At 35.7% G+C, this 15916-nt stretch overlaps 1 protein-coding gene across 7 annotated transcripts in view; it reads left to right on the top strand.

The window, feature by feature from the left end:
- Positions 1-15916, top strand: part of SRP54 (signal recognition particle 54) — a 135922-nt gene that overhangs the window by 23074 nt on the left and 96932 nt on the right. For 3 of the 7 annotated variants that reach the window (XM_056811040.1, XM_001362984.5, XM_007473245.3), the window contains exon 2: positions 14585-14696. In XM_056811040.1, coding sequence (XP_056667018.1) covers positions 14619-14696 — 78 coding nt within the window. In that variant the 5' untranslated portion in view covers positions 14585-14618. Of the gene's footprint in view, positions 1-8699; positions 8841-13592; positions 13680-14584; positions 14697-15916 lie in introns of those variants that run through there. The other 4 variants (XM_056811038.1, XM_056811037.1, XM_007473246.3 and 1 more) reach the window with 3 other exon arrangements.

Genomic DNA, 15916 nt, shown 5'->3' with positions numbered 1-15916 from the left:
GTTGGTTAGCTGGGTACGTTGTAAGGTTTTATTTAGTTATAAAGCTCACCTCCTCTGCATTTCAGATGATCATATTCCAGACTTTCTGATCCTTTTAATGTAGAAGCTTCTAGATCCTATGTAATCTTGACTTTGGCTCTATAGGAAGGAAAAGAAGGAACTGAGTTTGCAAAGAAATAGCAAAGGAGGAGTTTGCAAAGGGGGACTTTGTCGCATGCCATAGAACTCTTCTAGAGTCTAGGGAAGAGATAAGAAAGGACACAGTAAGACAGTTGGGGGTCATTGGTTCCTATCCTTGGGAGAGCTTGGAGAGGCAATTTCCTGTGGTTTGTGTGTGAGAACTGAACTGGAAGTTTGTTGACCTATTCCCTTTGGAATCAAACCTACCTGTCCTGGGGTCCTTGTATCCTGGTGTGAGATCCTATCAACTCTGTCTCCAAATTTTATCATCTACTTGAGTTGCTGAGCTCTAATCGTGGTTCCTGAGTCTGTGGAGAGATCTGAGGGTAGCCCAGTAAACCTCTCTGTGAGAAAGGCCTTCAGCCATCTTGGGCTTAGGCCTAAGAGGGTTGAATTCACCTAGAGTTCAAAACCTGCTACTCTGAGGAACTATAAACTTATCCAGACTTTATTTGGGTGGATTTGTTAGATCAGGTAGCTATTGTTGTGGTGAAAATCACCTTTAAAGGTTGTTAAAATATTAATTTATGGTTGCCAGGGAAATCAGCTATGTAATTCCCTAAATGAAACACTCAAGTCAGAATGGAGTTTATGGTGGTTTAATCACAACAGGAGTAAGAAAAGGGAGAGGGAGAGAAGTAGAGAGGAGGAAAGGGAAAGAGGTTAACTCAACCTTCTGATAGAGTCAGAGGGAGTTTTTAGGCCTGGAAGTCCAAGGTAAAGAAGGGAATCAGTCCTTGACTTACGTGACCCATCTGAAAGAAGCTGTCTGCGGGCCTCCTCTCTGCTCAAGCTCCTCGCAGCAACTGTCCTCTCGACCCATCCACAGGAAGTGAGCGAATTCCAGAGGCTCTTCCCTACCTCACTTCCTGGGCTTCACAAGTGCCAATGGTGGCTCTAGCTTGACCTAGGACTGCCCAGAGGTCTGTCCTTTTCTGCACATGTCTGTTGAGGGCCATATTCTCAAATAATTAAATCTTGAGCTTTTTGCTGCAGCTCTTCCTAATCTCTACCTGAGTAGGGTGGAGATTGCAGTTTCCAAGACCTGACTCTGTTACTCCAAGTATCTCCATTGTCATTGATCAGGAAATAGCTAAAGCCCATCCTCCAAAGAATGGTCTGAACAGGGTGGAGTAGTTTTGAAATTCACACTATATAGTTGGGTTCCTAGACAGAGAGTAGAGATTGGCAGCGGGAAGACATTGAAGATGGTTCTCTGCAGAATCCGTATAAAGGGGAGAGGAGTATTCAGTCTTCTTAGAAATAGGATTTCCTTTGTTTCAAATCCTCCCATCCTCCTTCATTTGGATAATAAGAAAACCTATCTTGATATTTTTTAACCTTGGTTAAAGAGTCAGCGTTCTGGGTCTAGCCTGACAGACCTACCCTCTCAGTGGTGTATCAGAACCTTGATACAATCACTAACACATAACATACCATCTATGTTACTCACTTATTTCAGCTCTAAGGTATTGGAATTGTTTCTGGCTTCTTGCAGTCTTTTCTCCTTGGCCTATACCTAGGTTTTCCAGACTGCTTTCCAAGTTTCCCAGCAATTTTTACCAAATAGTAAATTCTTATTCCCAAAGCTTTGATCTTTACTTTTTATTAAACATAAGGTTATTGTAATATTTTACCATTTTTTCTTATGTCTGTACTTGTCCTGTTCCACTTATCACTCTTTTTATTTCTTAGCCAGTCTCAAATAATTTTGATAATTAAGCTTTATAATACAGTTTAAAATCTGGTACTATTAGACCCTCTTCCTTTATAGTTTTTCCTATTAATTCCTTTGATTGTCTTTACGGTTTGTTCTTCCAAATGAATTTTTTTTAGGAGCTCAATAAAATAATTTTTACGAATGTAATTTGAATAGCATTGACTAAGTAGATTAGGTATGATTGTCACTTTAATTATATTGACTTCATCTACCAATGAATAATTAATATTTCTCCATTTTAAATATGACTATATAAAAAGTGTTTTATAAGTATGGTCATATAGTTTCTGGTTGTGTTTTGGCAGTTATATGGCCAAGTATTTTATTCTCTCTGTGGTTATTTTAAATGGGGTATCGTTTATCTCTTCTTGTAGGACTTTGTTAATAGTATATAGAAATGCTGATGGTTTGTGTGTGTGTGTTTTATATCCTGCTACTTTAACTAAGGTTATTGTTTCAACTAATTTTTTAGTTGAATCTCTAGGACTTTCTACATATTCCATCATGTTATTTGCAAAAATATATATTTTTTTTACTTTTCTACTCATTCTGATTCTATTTTCTTTAATTCTATTGCTAGCATTTCTAATACTATATTGAATAATATTGGTGATAATGAGCATGCTTCTTTCAGTCCTGATCTCATTGGAAAGGCATTGGAAACTTTATCTCTGTTCCAAATAATGCTTTCTGATGGTTTTAGCTAGATGCTTCTACTCATATTAAGAAAAATCCATTTATAGCTATGGTTATTTTTAATTTAATTTTTTAATTTTAATTTTTAATGTTGCATTTTATCAAAAACTTTTTCTGCATCTATTGATGTAATTATATGATTTTTGTTACTTTTGTTATTTAATAGTTTTTCTCATATTAAACCAACTGTGCATTCCTGGCATAAATTGTGTTTGGACACAATGTATAATTTTTGTGATATATTGTAGTTTCCTAGATAATATTTCACTTAGGATTTTTGCATTCATATTCATTAATGGAATTGGTCTATCATTTTCTTTCTCTGTTTTTGCTCTTTTTGGTTTAGGCATCAGCATCATATGTACTTTATAAAAGGAGTTTTGTAGGACTTGTTCTTTATTTATTATTCTGAATGTTTAATTTATATTAGAATGAACTAATTTTTAAATATTGTGTAAGATTCACTTGTAAATCCATTTGATCCTGATGCTTTTTTTATGTTGTCCATTTATGACCTATTTAATTTCTTTTTCTAAAATAAGTATAGTTAGATATTGTATTTCCTCCACTTTTAGTCTAAGCAGTTTATTTTTGTGTAAGTATTCTTCTGTTTGCTTACATTGTTAAATTCATTGGTATGTAGTTCAGCAAAATAACTCCTAATAATTGCTTTGATTTCTTCATTAGTAGTATATTTACCCTTTTCATTTTTGATTTGGGTTTTTTCCCTTTTTTTAATCATATTAACTGATGATTTATTACTTTGTTCTTTTATTTTCATAAAACCAACTCCTAGTTTTATGTATTAATTGGTTTCTTACATTCAATTTTATTAATCTCATCTTTAGTTTTTGGGAATTCCAATTTGCTGTTTAGCTAGGAATTTAAATTTTATTTTTCTAGTTTTTTTTTAAAAACACACTCAATTTATTAGTCTATTCTTTTTCTTTCCTTTTTTTTTTTAAAAACCCTTACTTTCTGCCTTAAAATCAATACTGTGAATTTGTTGTAAGGCAGAAGAGTGGCAAACACTAGGCAAAGAATATTAATTGACTTGCCAAGAAGTGTCTAAGGCTAGAGTTGAACCCAGGATCCCCTAGTCTCCAGGCTTAGCCCTCTATCCTCAGAACCATCTAGCTGCCCCCATATTTTTCTGCTTCTTTGGTATAAGCCTTTTGAATTGCACTCCTGTCTTACCCAGTGAGATTGTTCTTTCCTTCTGCTTTTGCACATTATCTTCAATTGATTGTCTTCTCCCCCATCTTCACCCCAACTCTACAGTCTTTTGTTGACTCTGCCTCTCCAAAACATTTTGCTTAGTTTTTTATATTTCTTTGGAGGTGAGCTCAGTGCATATCTTCTTTAATCTTCTATGGTGGTTCTCAAAAGTCAATTCTAATTTTTAAGAAATTATTATTTAAGGAGCTTTTGTTCATTTTGTGTGTGTGTGACCAATTCTGTTTTTTAAAGGAATTCTCTTTAGTGTACTCTAGTTTCTTTTGTCATTTGCCATATTCTATTTTTTAAGGTGTCTTTTTTGGTGCTCATTTTGCTAAGCTGTTGACTCTTTTTTCATGATTTCCTTGCATCATTCTCTTTCCTTTTCCCAATTTTCCTATACTTATTTAATTTTTAAAGCCCTTTTGGAACTCTTCTAGAAATTGTTTTTGGATCTGAGACCAATTTACATTTTTCTTTGAAATTTTGGATGTAGCAGTTTTGACTTTGTTATCTTCTTGAGTTTCTGTTTTGATATTCTCTGTTACCAAAGTAACTTTTTATGGTCAGGCTCTTTTTTTGTTGTTATTGACTAATTTTCCGAGCTTATTTATTGAGTTTTTAACTATGGAAGAATCTCTTTCCTAAGCGTCAGGACTTTCGCTCAGGTTTTTTTTTTAAGAGCTCTTGCTGAGAGTCTTTGACGTTTTCAATTCTTTCAATGTAGTATTATCTAAAGAGAGATGTGTTTACCACTCCTGGCCTGTACTCTAGTTTTTTAGCAACGACATGCACTCTTTTCTGCTCTGGAACTGTAACCAGGATCTCCACTCCTACAAGCTCTGGAGTGCTACTGCCCTTCTTCTCCCTGGACCTATAACCCAGAATCCCCACCAAGTTCTGTATATGGACAGTAAAACAGAGCCAGCAGAGGGTCCCTAGTAATTTCTTTCTAAGCAGTTCTTTGGTCCCCTTACTATCTGTGGGCGAAGAGCTCCAGAATCTGATGATTCAGTGGTCCCTAAGGATCTGCTGACTTGCCAGACTCACTTGCTGCTTTCTTGTTAGCCATTGACCTGTGCTATACTGCTCTACTCTCACCCTAGTGCAGTAGACCTTCCTGCCAAACTTATAGATTGTTTTGTGTTGGAAAGTTATTTCACCTTATCCTTTTGTGGCTTCTACTACTACAGAATTCATTTTGAGGCATTATTTTAAAGTTGGCTAGTGGAGAATTTGGGGACTTAGGTGAATCCCTCCCTTTTCTCTGATATCCTGGCTCTGCCCTCTGAGTAATTTTAAAAATTAATGTTAAGTTATTATTTGTGACATTTTTTAAAATTTGCATTTTACCCCTTTCCCATACATTGAGAGGGCAAGCAATGTGATAACAAATGACATGTAAAGTTATCCAACACATTTCCATATTCCCCATACTGCAGATAAGTAGATAGCTAGATAAATAAATAACCGGAAACAAAGAAAAATGAAGTAAGTATTGATCTGCACTCTGTTCATCAGGTTCTTTGAAGGTGGTAGAACTTTCCATTACCAATCCTTTGGATTTGTCATAGATCATTATATTCATCAGAGTAGCTCAGTCTTTCATATTTGGTCATCATTACAATATTGCTGTTACTATGTTCAATGTTCCCCCTGATTGATACTGAAATCACATTAAAAGACTGATATATATTAATTTAAGGTTGCCAAAGAATTCACTTATGTAATTCCCAAATGAAACACTCAAGTTAGCTGCCAAATTTTTATGGTGTTTTTAATTACAACAGGAGGAAGAAAGTATTAGAGGGAGAGTAGTTTTGAAATTCACAGTGCTCACTTAATTTTGCATCAGTTTTTACCAGGTTTTTCTGAAACCATCCTGCTCATCACTTATTATAGCATAATAGTATTCCATTACCATCATATACCACACTTTGTTCAGCCATTCCCAATTGATGGGCATCAGTTTTCAGTTCTTTGCTACCACAAAATGAGCTACTATGAATATAGATCCTTTTCTGTTTTCTTTGATCTCTTTGGAATATGGCAGAGCATTGTCTTTTAAATATAATACATTGGATCACAAAGTCAATCAAATATATTTAAATACAGATATCAAAATATTAAAACACAATCACAGGCCCTAGGATAAGAACCCCAGATTATAGGGACATGTAAGTTAGCTAAGAGAGAGCAGTGTTAGAATTCAATGTTGAAGAGGATATCCAGGGAGGTGCAGTGTCAGAAGCCATAGAGAGAGACTAAGCTAAATAAGATCTAAAAATAAAAACCTTCAAATTTATCAATTAAAGGATTGTTAGTCTCAATTGAATTGTAGGTGTGCTCACTTTGGCAGCATATATACTAAAATCAATTGAATCTTAGGACCAGAAATTATTGAGCTGAAAAGAGACCTTGAGGTCATCTAGTCAAACTCCTTCATTTTATAGATGAGGGAACTAGGAACCCAAAGTGGGTTAAATGACTCACCTGAGCTCACATAGTTAATAAAAATTATAATTGGAATTTGAATCCAACTCCTTTGATTCCAGAGCAAGTATTCAGACGTTTTTTAAAGCATCGACTGCATGTTAGACGGGGATACAAAGAAAAAAATGGTACACTCCCCATCTTCAAGAACCTGTCACTTTACTGGTCATAAACCTTGGTAACCTTGGAAAGAATAAAATCATTTGAATGAAGTTTTGAAGATAGAAGTCAATAGATGGTGAGACAATTGGAAACAGCAAGTTTAAGATGGCTTTTGTCAGAAGTTTTGACTGTCAGAAGAAGAGGATGATAGGAGGAGGATGAAATGGTAGACTTAAATTTTTTTTGTTATTGTTTTTAAGGATAGTGGGTTGAGAAGAAACCTGTGCCTGTTTATAGACAATGTATAAAGAAAAATGGAAGATAAGGGGAAGTAAGAGTGATTAAAGGTCAAGTTCCTGCAATAGACATTAAAGGCACAGGTAGAAGTTTGACCTCATTGAAAAGAAGAGCTTCCACCTATTTGTGTGAAGTGGAATATGTAAAAATACAAAGAATTGGGGGTGATGTCAAGAGATTTTGAGGTAAAGGGGGAAAAGAACTCACAACAAATCTGCTATTTTTATGTTAAATTAAGTCATAAGGTTTTCTGCTGAGAGTAAGGAGGAAGCAGATGATATAGGCAGTGGCTTGGAACAACCACTGGGAACGGGGTAATACTAGTCAAATTGGAAAGAATAAAAAGATGTGATGTGGCTTCCCTGACCCCACTGAGTGTAGATTTTTAAAGAGATAGACTTGTGATATATCCAAACTTTGCTTTTTCTAAATCCACAACATCTATCTTATGCAACCCTTTTCCCCATTCCCCTTCTGTCTACCAACCACCACTTTAGTTCCTCTCACCTGGATTTCTGGAACAGTCTTCTACTTGATTTCCTTCAAGTTTTTCTCTACTTCAAACTATCTTCTGTATAACTACCAAAATGGTTTTTCTCAAGCACAGATCTGATCATGTCACTTCCACATTTAATGTACTTTAGTGGATCCTTATATCTCTACACTAAAATAGAAGTCCTTTTTTTTTTAAACCCTTACCTTGTCTTAGATTCAATACTGTGTATTGGTTCCAAAGCAGATGAGTGCTAAGGGCTAGGCAATGGGGGTCAAGTGACTCGTCCAGGGTCACCTAGCTAGGAAGTGTATGAGGCTAGATTTGAACCTAGGATCTCCCGTCTCTAGGCCTGGCCCTCAATCCACTCACCTGCCCTCGCTTTTTTCATCTTTTTTAAGACCTTTATAGCCTTTGTCCTTACTTATCTTTCCAGCATCATTGGATATTAGTCCTTCCCACACTCTGCTATCCATAACTATTCTTCTGGGTTCCTCACACCATTCTACACAAAATCCTTGTAACAAATATGCCACCAAGCAAGACAAATCCCAACATGGAGCATGTCCCAAAACATGTTTCATTCTTTATCTTGATCTCTCTATCAGATATCTTAAGAATGGTGGTTGACCATTGCTTTGCTCAAAGCCTTTTTTTATATTTGACTTTACAGTGCTGTTATCATTATATAAATAAATCTTCTGGTTCTGGTTAGTTCACTTTGCATCAATTCATACAATTTTTCCCAGGTTTCTCTGAAATGGTCTCTGATGAGAGGGCACTAATGGTTGGGAATGAATTCGTAAAAATCTTCATATAGAAGGTCAGTGATAACTTGAGCTATATATCTTGAAGGAGGAATGGGATTCTGTGAGTGGAAGAGAAGAGGCAATATGCATTCCAGACTTGAGGGACTATGAAAAGAAATAAATAGATGATACATCTTGTTTGAGGAATAGAGAGAAGACCAATTTGGCTGGATTCTAGAGTATGCACTAAAACTGGAGCAATAGGTTGGTTCCAGGTTCAGAAGGGATTTTAAAAAACTAATCATAGGAGTTTTAGTTTTTAAATAGAGACATGGTCAGATTTGCTCATTAGGAAATTATTTTGGCAGCTCTTTGGAAGACAGTCTGGAGTAGGGAGAGATTTGAAGCAGAAAGACCAAATTTGTAGTCCGTTATAATAATCTAGGCAAGAAGAAAAGAGGAAGAGTGTCTCCCAAGAAGGAGTTGCACTTGCATTTATACTATACTATATATGATAATATAGATGTAATGCACCACTTCTACAGATACATTCATATATCAATAACAACAGAAACCATGAAGTCTGTCAGGGTAGATGGTATAAGACACTGACTGATGCAAAGAAAGGCCATCCAGGAATTTAGCTTCTTTAGAATATAGAATAATTTGTTTATGACATGATTTCTAAGATAGTTAAATTGTGGTGTCACAAACATGGTTGTGACAAGGCAACTAGAGAAGAAATCTATCTCTACCTTTTACTTACAAGCAGAGTAGTTACATAAACAATAATAGTTTAGTAATAGAGTTGGACAAATAACAATGTTTTACTCATTTCCTGTGAAGTAAGCATGCTTTCAAATTGCTAACATGAATGTATTACAACTTTATGGTAAGTAGATGCTTCTAAACTCAGACCAAAAATATTATAGACTATGACTTAGTCTTATTTTGTCTTCATTATTAGAGATTCTTTCAGTTTTCTTCAAGTCATTCCCTGCACCTACGTTGCATTTATAAGAAAGTAGGGGAGTGTGGTATAGTGGAAATAGATTTGAAGTCAGAGGACCTGTGTACAACTCCCAGTTCTGAAATTAACTACTTGTGTAACCATTGGGCAAGTCGTTTTAACTTTTCTGAACCTCAGTTAATTCATCTTTAAAATTATGGGGTTTCAGTAAATGACCAAAAAGCTCCATTCCCATGTCTAGATCTGTGATACTCATATTTGGAAGAAATTCAGTTGTGTATGCTTGCTTTGTCTTTGTATCTCCTTTTCCTAGCACAATGTCTGGTACATAAAAATGTGTTTTATAAATGCTTGTTGTATCTTTTCAAATGTCTCTTATTTTGTCCAGATTGTTTTATTTACTCTCTCCCAGATGTGTTTTTTTTTTAACTTATATATTCTTATATATTCTCTTTCTTTTTTACTCTACTGGAATACTTTTTTCCCCATTCACCTTAAGAGAATACATTTTCCAGGTAGCTATTTAATTTTTTTTAAACCCTTACCTTCCATCTTAGAATCAATATTATGTATTGTATCTAAGGCAGAAGAGTAGTAAGGGCTAGGCAATGGGGGTTAAGTGACTTGCCCAGGGTCACACAGCTTGAAGGATCTGAGGCCAGATTCGAAACTAGGACCTCACTTCCTATCTCTAGGCCTGACTCAATCCACTGAGCCACCCAGCTGCCCCCTCTAGGTAACTATTTAGAAAGATTTCACCAAAAAAAAAAAAACCTCATTTAAAATTTACTAAACAAACCTAAGAATATAAATTACATGAAATAACATGTTCCTGTTTGATAAGCATTGCTAGGAAAACAGGAAGTTAGGCTTAGATCAAATAATATACCACCTTATTAAACTCAAATGATAATAGTAGATCATAATAACCCCAAAATGTATATTACCTGAATATTAAAAGTAAATGTATTTTTGAAATTAGAATAGTAATATCAAAATAACCAGTTAGCTTTCCACAGAAAATAGATAGAATTGTTAATTATGGGAAACTCTAGGATGAAGAAACTCTCCATACCAATATGGGTATACATCTTCTCTGCAATTCAAATCTACATTACTTGGGAAACTAAATATAAAATCAAAAGCTGTTCTCTAGAGGATGTGAACAAGTAGCTCACAAAAGAATTGTAAAGTTTCAACAGTCCTATGGAAGATTGTTTCAAATAATAATAATTGTTATTTTCATTATTATTATTATTACTTTTTTAAACCGTTACCTTCCATTTTGGAATCAATATTGTGTTTTGGTTCCAAGGCAGAAGAGTGGTAAGAGCTAGGCAATGGGGGTTAAGTGACTTGCCCATGGTCACACAGCTGGGAATTGTCTGAGGTCAGATTTGAACCTAGGACCTCCTGTCTCTAGGCCTGGCTCTCAATCCACTGAGCTACCCAGCTGCCCCACTTCAAATAACTATTAATAAGAGAAATGTAAATTAAAAACAACTTTGAGATTTCACTTTGCCCCCAGAAAATTGTCAAAGATGACATAAGATGGGAATAGTATTGGAGAGATTGTTGGAGAGAGGAGCACACTAATAATTTGATGAATGAATTGGTCCAGCCATTCTGAAAGGCAATTTATAATTATACAAAGAAAGTGACCCCAAAATGTCATACAGTACTTCAAAATATTTATAGTAATACTTTTGTAGTAGCAAAGAACTAGAAACGAAGTTGAGATTCATTGGTTGATAAATGGCAAATTGTAGTACATGAATATAATGAAACATGTTTTTAAGAAATAGTGATTATGCAGAGGAAGACATATGAACTGATGCAAAGTGAAGTAAGCAGAACCAGGAAAAATAGAATACACACTGACTGCAACATTGTAAATGAAAAAAGGTAATTCATTGATCAAAATCGAATAGTTATGGCCAGGCATGTCCCCAAAGAAGAGATAGGCAAAATTACCTCCCCATTTTATTTTCAGAGACTGTGTGTGTGGTTCATTACATATAATGTCTGACTGTTTTGATATTTTAGGGTTAATTTTGAGCAACTTCTTTGTCATAAGGACTTGCTCTTTGGGAGGGTGAAACTTGTTTCTTAATGACCTTTCACTGACTGCTAATTTTCCTTTTATAATTAGGATGGTATGAAATTACCTTTTATCTCATCAGAGGAACAATAAGGCTTTTTTTTTTCTCTCTCTCTCTAGGTTTATTTAGAATATGAATGTTAGAGCTTTAAGAGATCATTAAACATTGGGGATCTTCTGATTCCCAGGCCAGGACTTTAGCTATAACAACAGGCTTCCTTTTAAACCCTGAGACCTATATCCAAACTACAGAGTTGCTTTCTCTTCTCTGGTTTTTCTCTAAGAAAGGAGGCCTCAGAACAATATCAGGAGCTTTATCCTCTGGTGTTTTACTTCCACATACTATATTTGGATGTTGAAACAATAATATCATGCTCTCTTTTATCATTTTGTCATCAATATTTTCAAAGTTTCCTATTTATTTTGTCCTTGTAAAAATTGTATGAGGGCGTAAAATGGACAGTAATCTTGTAGGAAGGGACCTTGGCTTCTGGTTTTGATTGTTTTTTGTAGCTAACTTGCTGTCATGGATTCTAACCATGTCTACTCCCCTTCTTTGGGCCTTCGGCTTTCCCATCTATATAGTAACAGGTTTGGATCTAATTTTTATAGATGATTAAAAGATCCCTTTTTTAGTTGCTCTGACAATTTTAGCTTCATAGTTGTTATAATATCTACATTTTAAAACTTAAGCCCAGAAAATTTGATTTGTTCAAAATCCTAGTTTTACTAGTGACATACCTGAAATTCAGGTATCCATTTCTTAAGATCACTGGCAAAACAAAACAAAAAACCGTAGGAAGGCCTTGAACAAAAGAAACTAACATATAAGTTATGAAAGGTGATAGAAGTGTCTTACTGATCCCAGAATATAACTTTCTACTTGGGCAAGTGTGTTTTGATAAAGGATTTCTGAGGAATAGGGAAAATAGTTGACCATTTAAATGCCTATTAAATAAGCTACCATGAACCTAGACGGACAACCTTTTGGAACTTTTTAGGGACCCCATGCCATGCCCCGCCCCCTGACTGCGTGGGAGGTGGGGTGGGGGGCTGCTGCTGAGGATATCTGTATGTACAATTTGAGGAAAACATCATCATTCTGGTCCTGGAAGTGACTGGGTTCCCAAGGCAATTTCTACACAATTCATGAGTCAAATTAAAAGGAAAAGGGTCAGTGACCCTACCCTTTGCAAAGCACTTATTCAGGTGGGCCTGGGGATATTTAGTAAAAGTGAAAGGCTGAGGCTAGAACCAAAGCCTCAGGCTGAAATTTTCTTCCCTTTTCTTTACAAATCCAAGAGAAGACCACCAGCTCTTTCTGGGGTGATAATGGGTTTAATTAATGGGAGAGTTGTGAATCCAGGTATTGGGTTGGATAGGATGGTTGATGGGGGAACCCTCCCAATGAGGTGTTAGCTGAGCTCCTTGTGTAATTTCTCTCTCCTCCTTTGAAAGATTTGTGAAGATCTGATTAGCATATTCCCTTAGGGTTTGGTAAATGGGATTTAGCCCTAGATTTGCTCAGGGGGTTATTTTAATTAGGGGCCCTGTGATCTGGGAAGACCTGGACCCAATCTATTCTTTGCTTACAAAAGCAGGACTGTTACCTGTTCTATTCACCCAGTAAGGGATTCTACCTTTTCCTTGGTGATTGGTGGGTAGAATCTATCAATCTGAGGGGAGTGCCCTAAGCAACTGCTTTGCTTAGAGCCTATAGCTTGCCCACTGCCTCTGCTCTGCTCCTGGGGGTAGGGGGGAGGGGAGCAGCCACACCAGGGGGTTCAGCCCAGCCACTTCAGCCAAGCCCTGCTCAGCCAAGCATGGCTTGCTCAGTCCCTGCAACAGTGGAAAAAGGCAAGAATGCTGCATTTGGGAGCAGAGCCATCCTCCCAGATGGCCAAACCGGGGACCACACGTGCCATAGGTATGTCATCATGGACCTAGATGAACTAAAATTTAAGAATAGCTTTTAGGTCCAAGGTGTGTCAATTTTCATAATAGTTTTCCCCTCCCCCACACAACAAAGAAAATAAAGTGGGATGAAAATTTTTATTTCAGAGTAAATTTTAGATATACATACACATATGTGCACACATATATTTAAAGCATCATTTGATGCAGTAGAGACTATGTTCTGTGAGCTGACAAGGATTTGAAGAGGAAGGAACTACAGGTGGAAATAATAACAGTTTAAAATTGATGAAAGATTCAGATAAACAGCAGTAGATATTAAGTATAGGATGACTAGTTTCTTCATCATTTAGTCAGTCAATAAACAGATGCCAAAAAGAAATTCTTACTACCCAAAAGACTCACAGAGTATGGAGGGAGGGAGGGAGAGTATTTGTAACTGTTGCTATCAACAACTGTGGCTTTATCCTTTTCTTATTTTTCCACCTGGAAACTATAAGCCCACTGCTATCTCCTTTCGTCTTGGTCTAATTATAAAAGGCTTGTAAGATGAAGTTCTCCTGGTATTTCTTAAATCTTAGTAGCTAAAAGTATTCTACTGGACTCGTTCTAGATAGACTCTTGATTGTTCTTCCTCCACTCTGCACTCCTCTTCCCAGGCCTACACAATCCTGATGATTGAAAAAAGGGTGAAAGAAAAAGCAAGGAAAACTGTGAACACAACTGAAACAGATTGGAGAAAAATTGTTAGTGTTTTGTATTAAATATATGTGTGTGTGTTTGTGTGTATGTGTGTATATATATTCACTTGGTATAATTTAGTCAAAATAAACTTTTATAATTACTTTGTGAAAAATGTCCAGGTGTGTTCTTCATAGAGGTGACAGGTGGATTTAGATAACTTTCTTAGTATTTAAACTTCAATGTGGGAGCAACAATCTTAAAACTACTTCTTTGTCAATCAAGCTGCCATTAAAGAATGATCACTTTTGATGAGTAAAATAGCAGAAAGAATATGCAATAATAAGTTGCTATATAGGTGACTGTAATTATGAAAAATAAGTACTGTGGATGATCTGTTTTTTCCAAATTAGTATTTTTTTGCTAGTTTTGCCTTTTAAAAATTATGTCAAGTAAAATCTAGAATATTTTTTTTTGGTATGATGGGATAGATGCATATTTTAGTATCTCTTTTTTATAAGGTGTTACAAAGAGTCTTAAGACATGGTGCTTTATTTTTTTCCTTCATAAAATCATAGATCAATTAGATGATTAAGATGATTAGATTAAGAGCCTGAAAGGATTTTCAGTACCATCAAGTCCTACTACCTTATTTTATAGATGAGGAAATTAAAGTCCAAAAGAGGTTAAGTAACTTGCCTGGAGCCACAGAGCTAATATCATCTGAGGTGTTATGTAGCCCAGGGCTTCCTGACTCCAAGGCCAGCATGGTATCCACTTGTGCCAAGATGCCTTTCTAAAATCAAATCTATTGCAACTGACAAAACCAATCTCTCCAAATCCAATTTTTAATAATTATTAGAAATTGACTGGAAAGCCTGAATGGAAATTGTTTATACTTTTAATACTTACTGCTTCAACTTTTTCTTCTTAATGTTTTTTAAATTTTTTGTTTGTATTGCTTTTTCAGATCTTACCTTTTAAGATTGTATTAAACTGTCAAGATGGTGTTAGCAGATCTTGGAAGAAAAATAACCTCAGCACTACGCTCATTGAGCAATGCCACCATTATCAATGAAGAGGTATGTATTTGTTAAAACCAAAAATTTACATAGTGGTATCAAACTCAAATAGAAACAGAGACTAATAAAACAGTCATAAGATCCCTGTAGACCACACATTGACTTAGAAAACCGTGTCTTATCTGTGTTTTATTGCATTTTAACTTATTTTCTTAAGTGTTTCCCAGTTATTTTTTAATCTGGTTCTAGAGGTCCGTGGAAGTGTTATGGACTTCATTCAGCCTGTGGGCTGTTTGACATGTTTGACACCGCTGGTCTAGGTCATCACTTATACTCTTAATTACTCTTCTGAGGTGAACAAGGAGCACTAACTCTGGTACTACTTTTGCTCATATTTATTTTTATAAGATTTACTTGTCAGAAAAAATCCAAAAGCCAAGTATAGTATATAGGATTATTTTGTTAAACTTTCAGTTTATTAACCTCACTTTCCTAGGAGTTATTACTTTATTTTTTCTATTTTTTTAATTAATTAATTTATTCAATTTAGAATATTATTCCTTGGTTACAATAATCACATTATTTCCCTCCCTCCCTTCCACCCACACTTCCCACAGCCAACGCCCAATTTCATTGGGTATTACTTGTGTCCTTAATCAGAACCTATTTCCATGTTGTTGGTGTTTGCATTAAGATGTTCATTTAGAGACTACATCCCCAACCATATCCCCTTAACCCAGGTATTAGTGTTTTTTCTCGTAGATTCCTCCAAGTTGTTCAGGATCACTGCATTGCCACTAATGGAGAAGTCAATTACATTCAATTATACCACAGTATATCAGTCTCTGTGTATAATGTTCTCCTGGTTCTGCTCCTCTAACTCTTCAACAATTCCTGGAGGTTGTTGCAGTTCTCATGGAATTCCTCCACTTTATTATTCTTTTGAGCACAATAGTATTCCTTCACCAACATATACCACAATTTGTTTAGCCATTCTTCAATTGAAGGGCATCCCCTCACTTTCCAATTTTTTGCCACCAAAAAGAGTGCAGCTATGAATTTTTGTACATGTATTTTTCCTTATCTCTTTGGGGTACAAACTCAGCAGTGCTATGGCTGGATCAAAGGGCAGACAATCTTTTATCGCCCTTTGGGAACTTTATCCTTCGAGATTTTATATCCTCTTTTGTGAAATTCCAAGAGAAGGTGTTTACTATCTTCCTGACATGCTTCTGTGTCGAAGCCAAGAGTAGATCATCTACATAGTTGATTAATTTGAT

The sequence above is a fragment of the Monodelphis domestica genome, chromosome 1, assembly GCF_027887165.1.
Source record: "Monodelphis domestica isolate mMonDom1 chromosome 1, mMonDom1.pri, whole genome shotgun sequence".
NCBI lineage: Eukaryota > Metazoa > Chordata > Mammalia > Didelphimorphia > Didelphidae > Monodelphis > Monodelphis domestica.
This window is presented reverse-complemented; position numbering and strand designations above follow the sequence as displayed.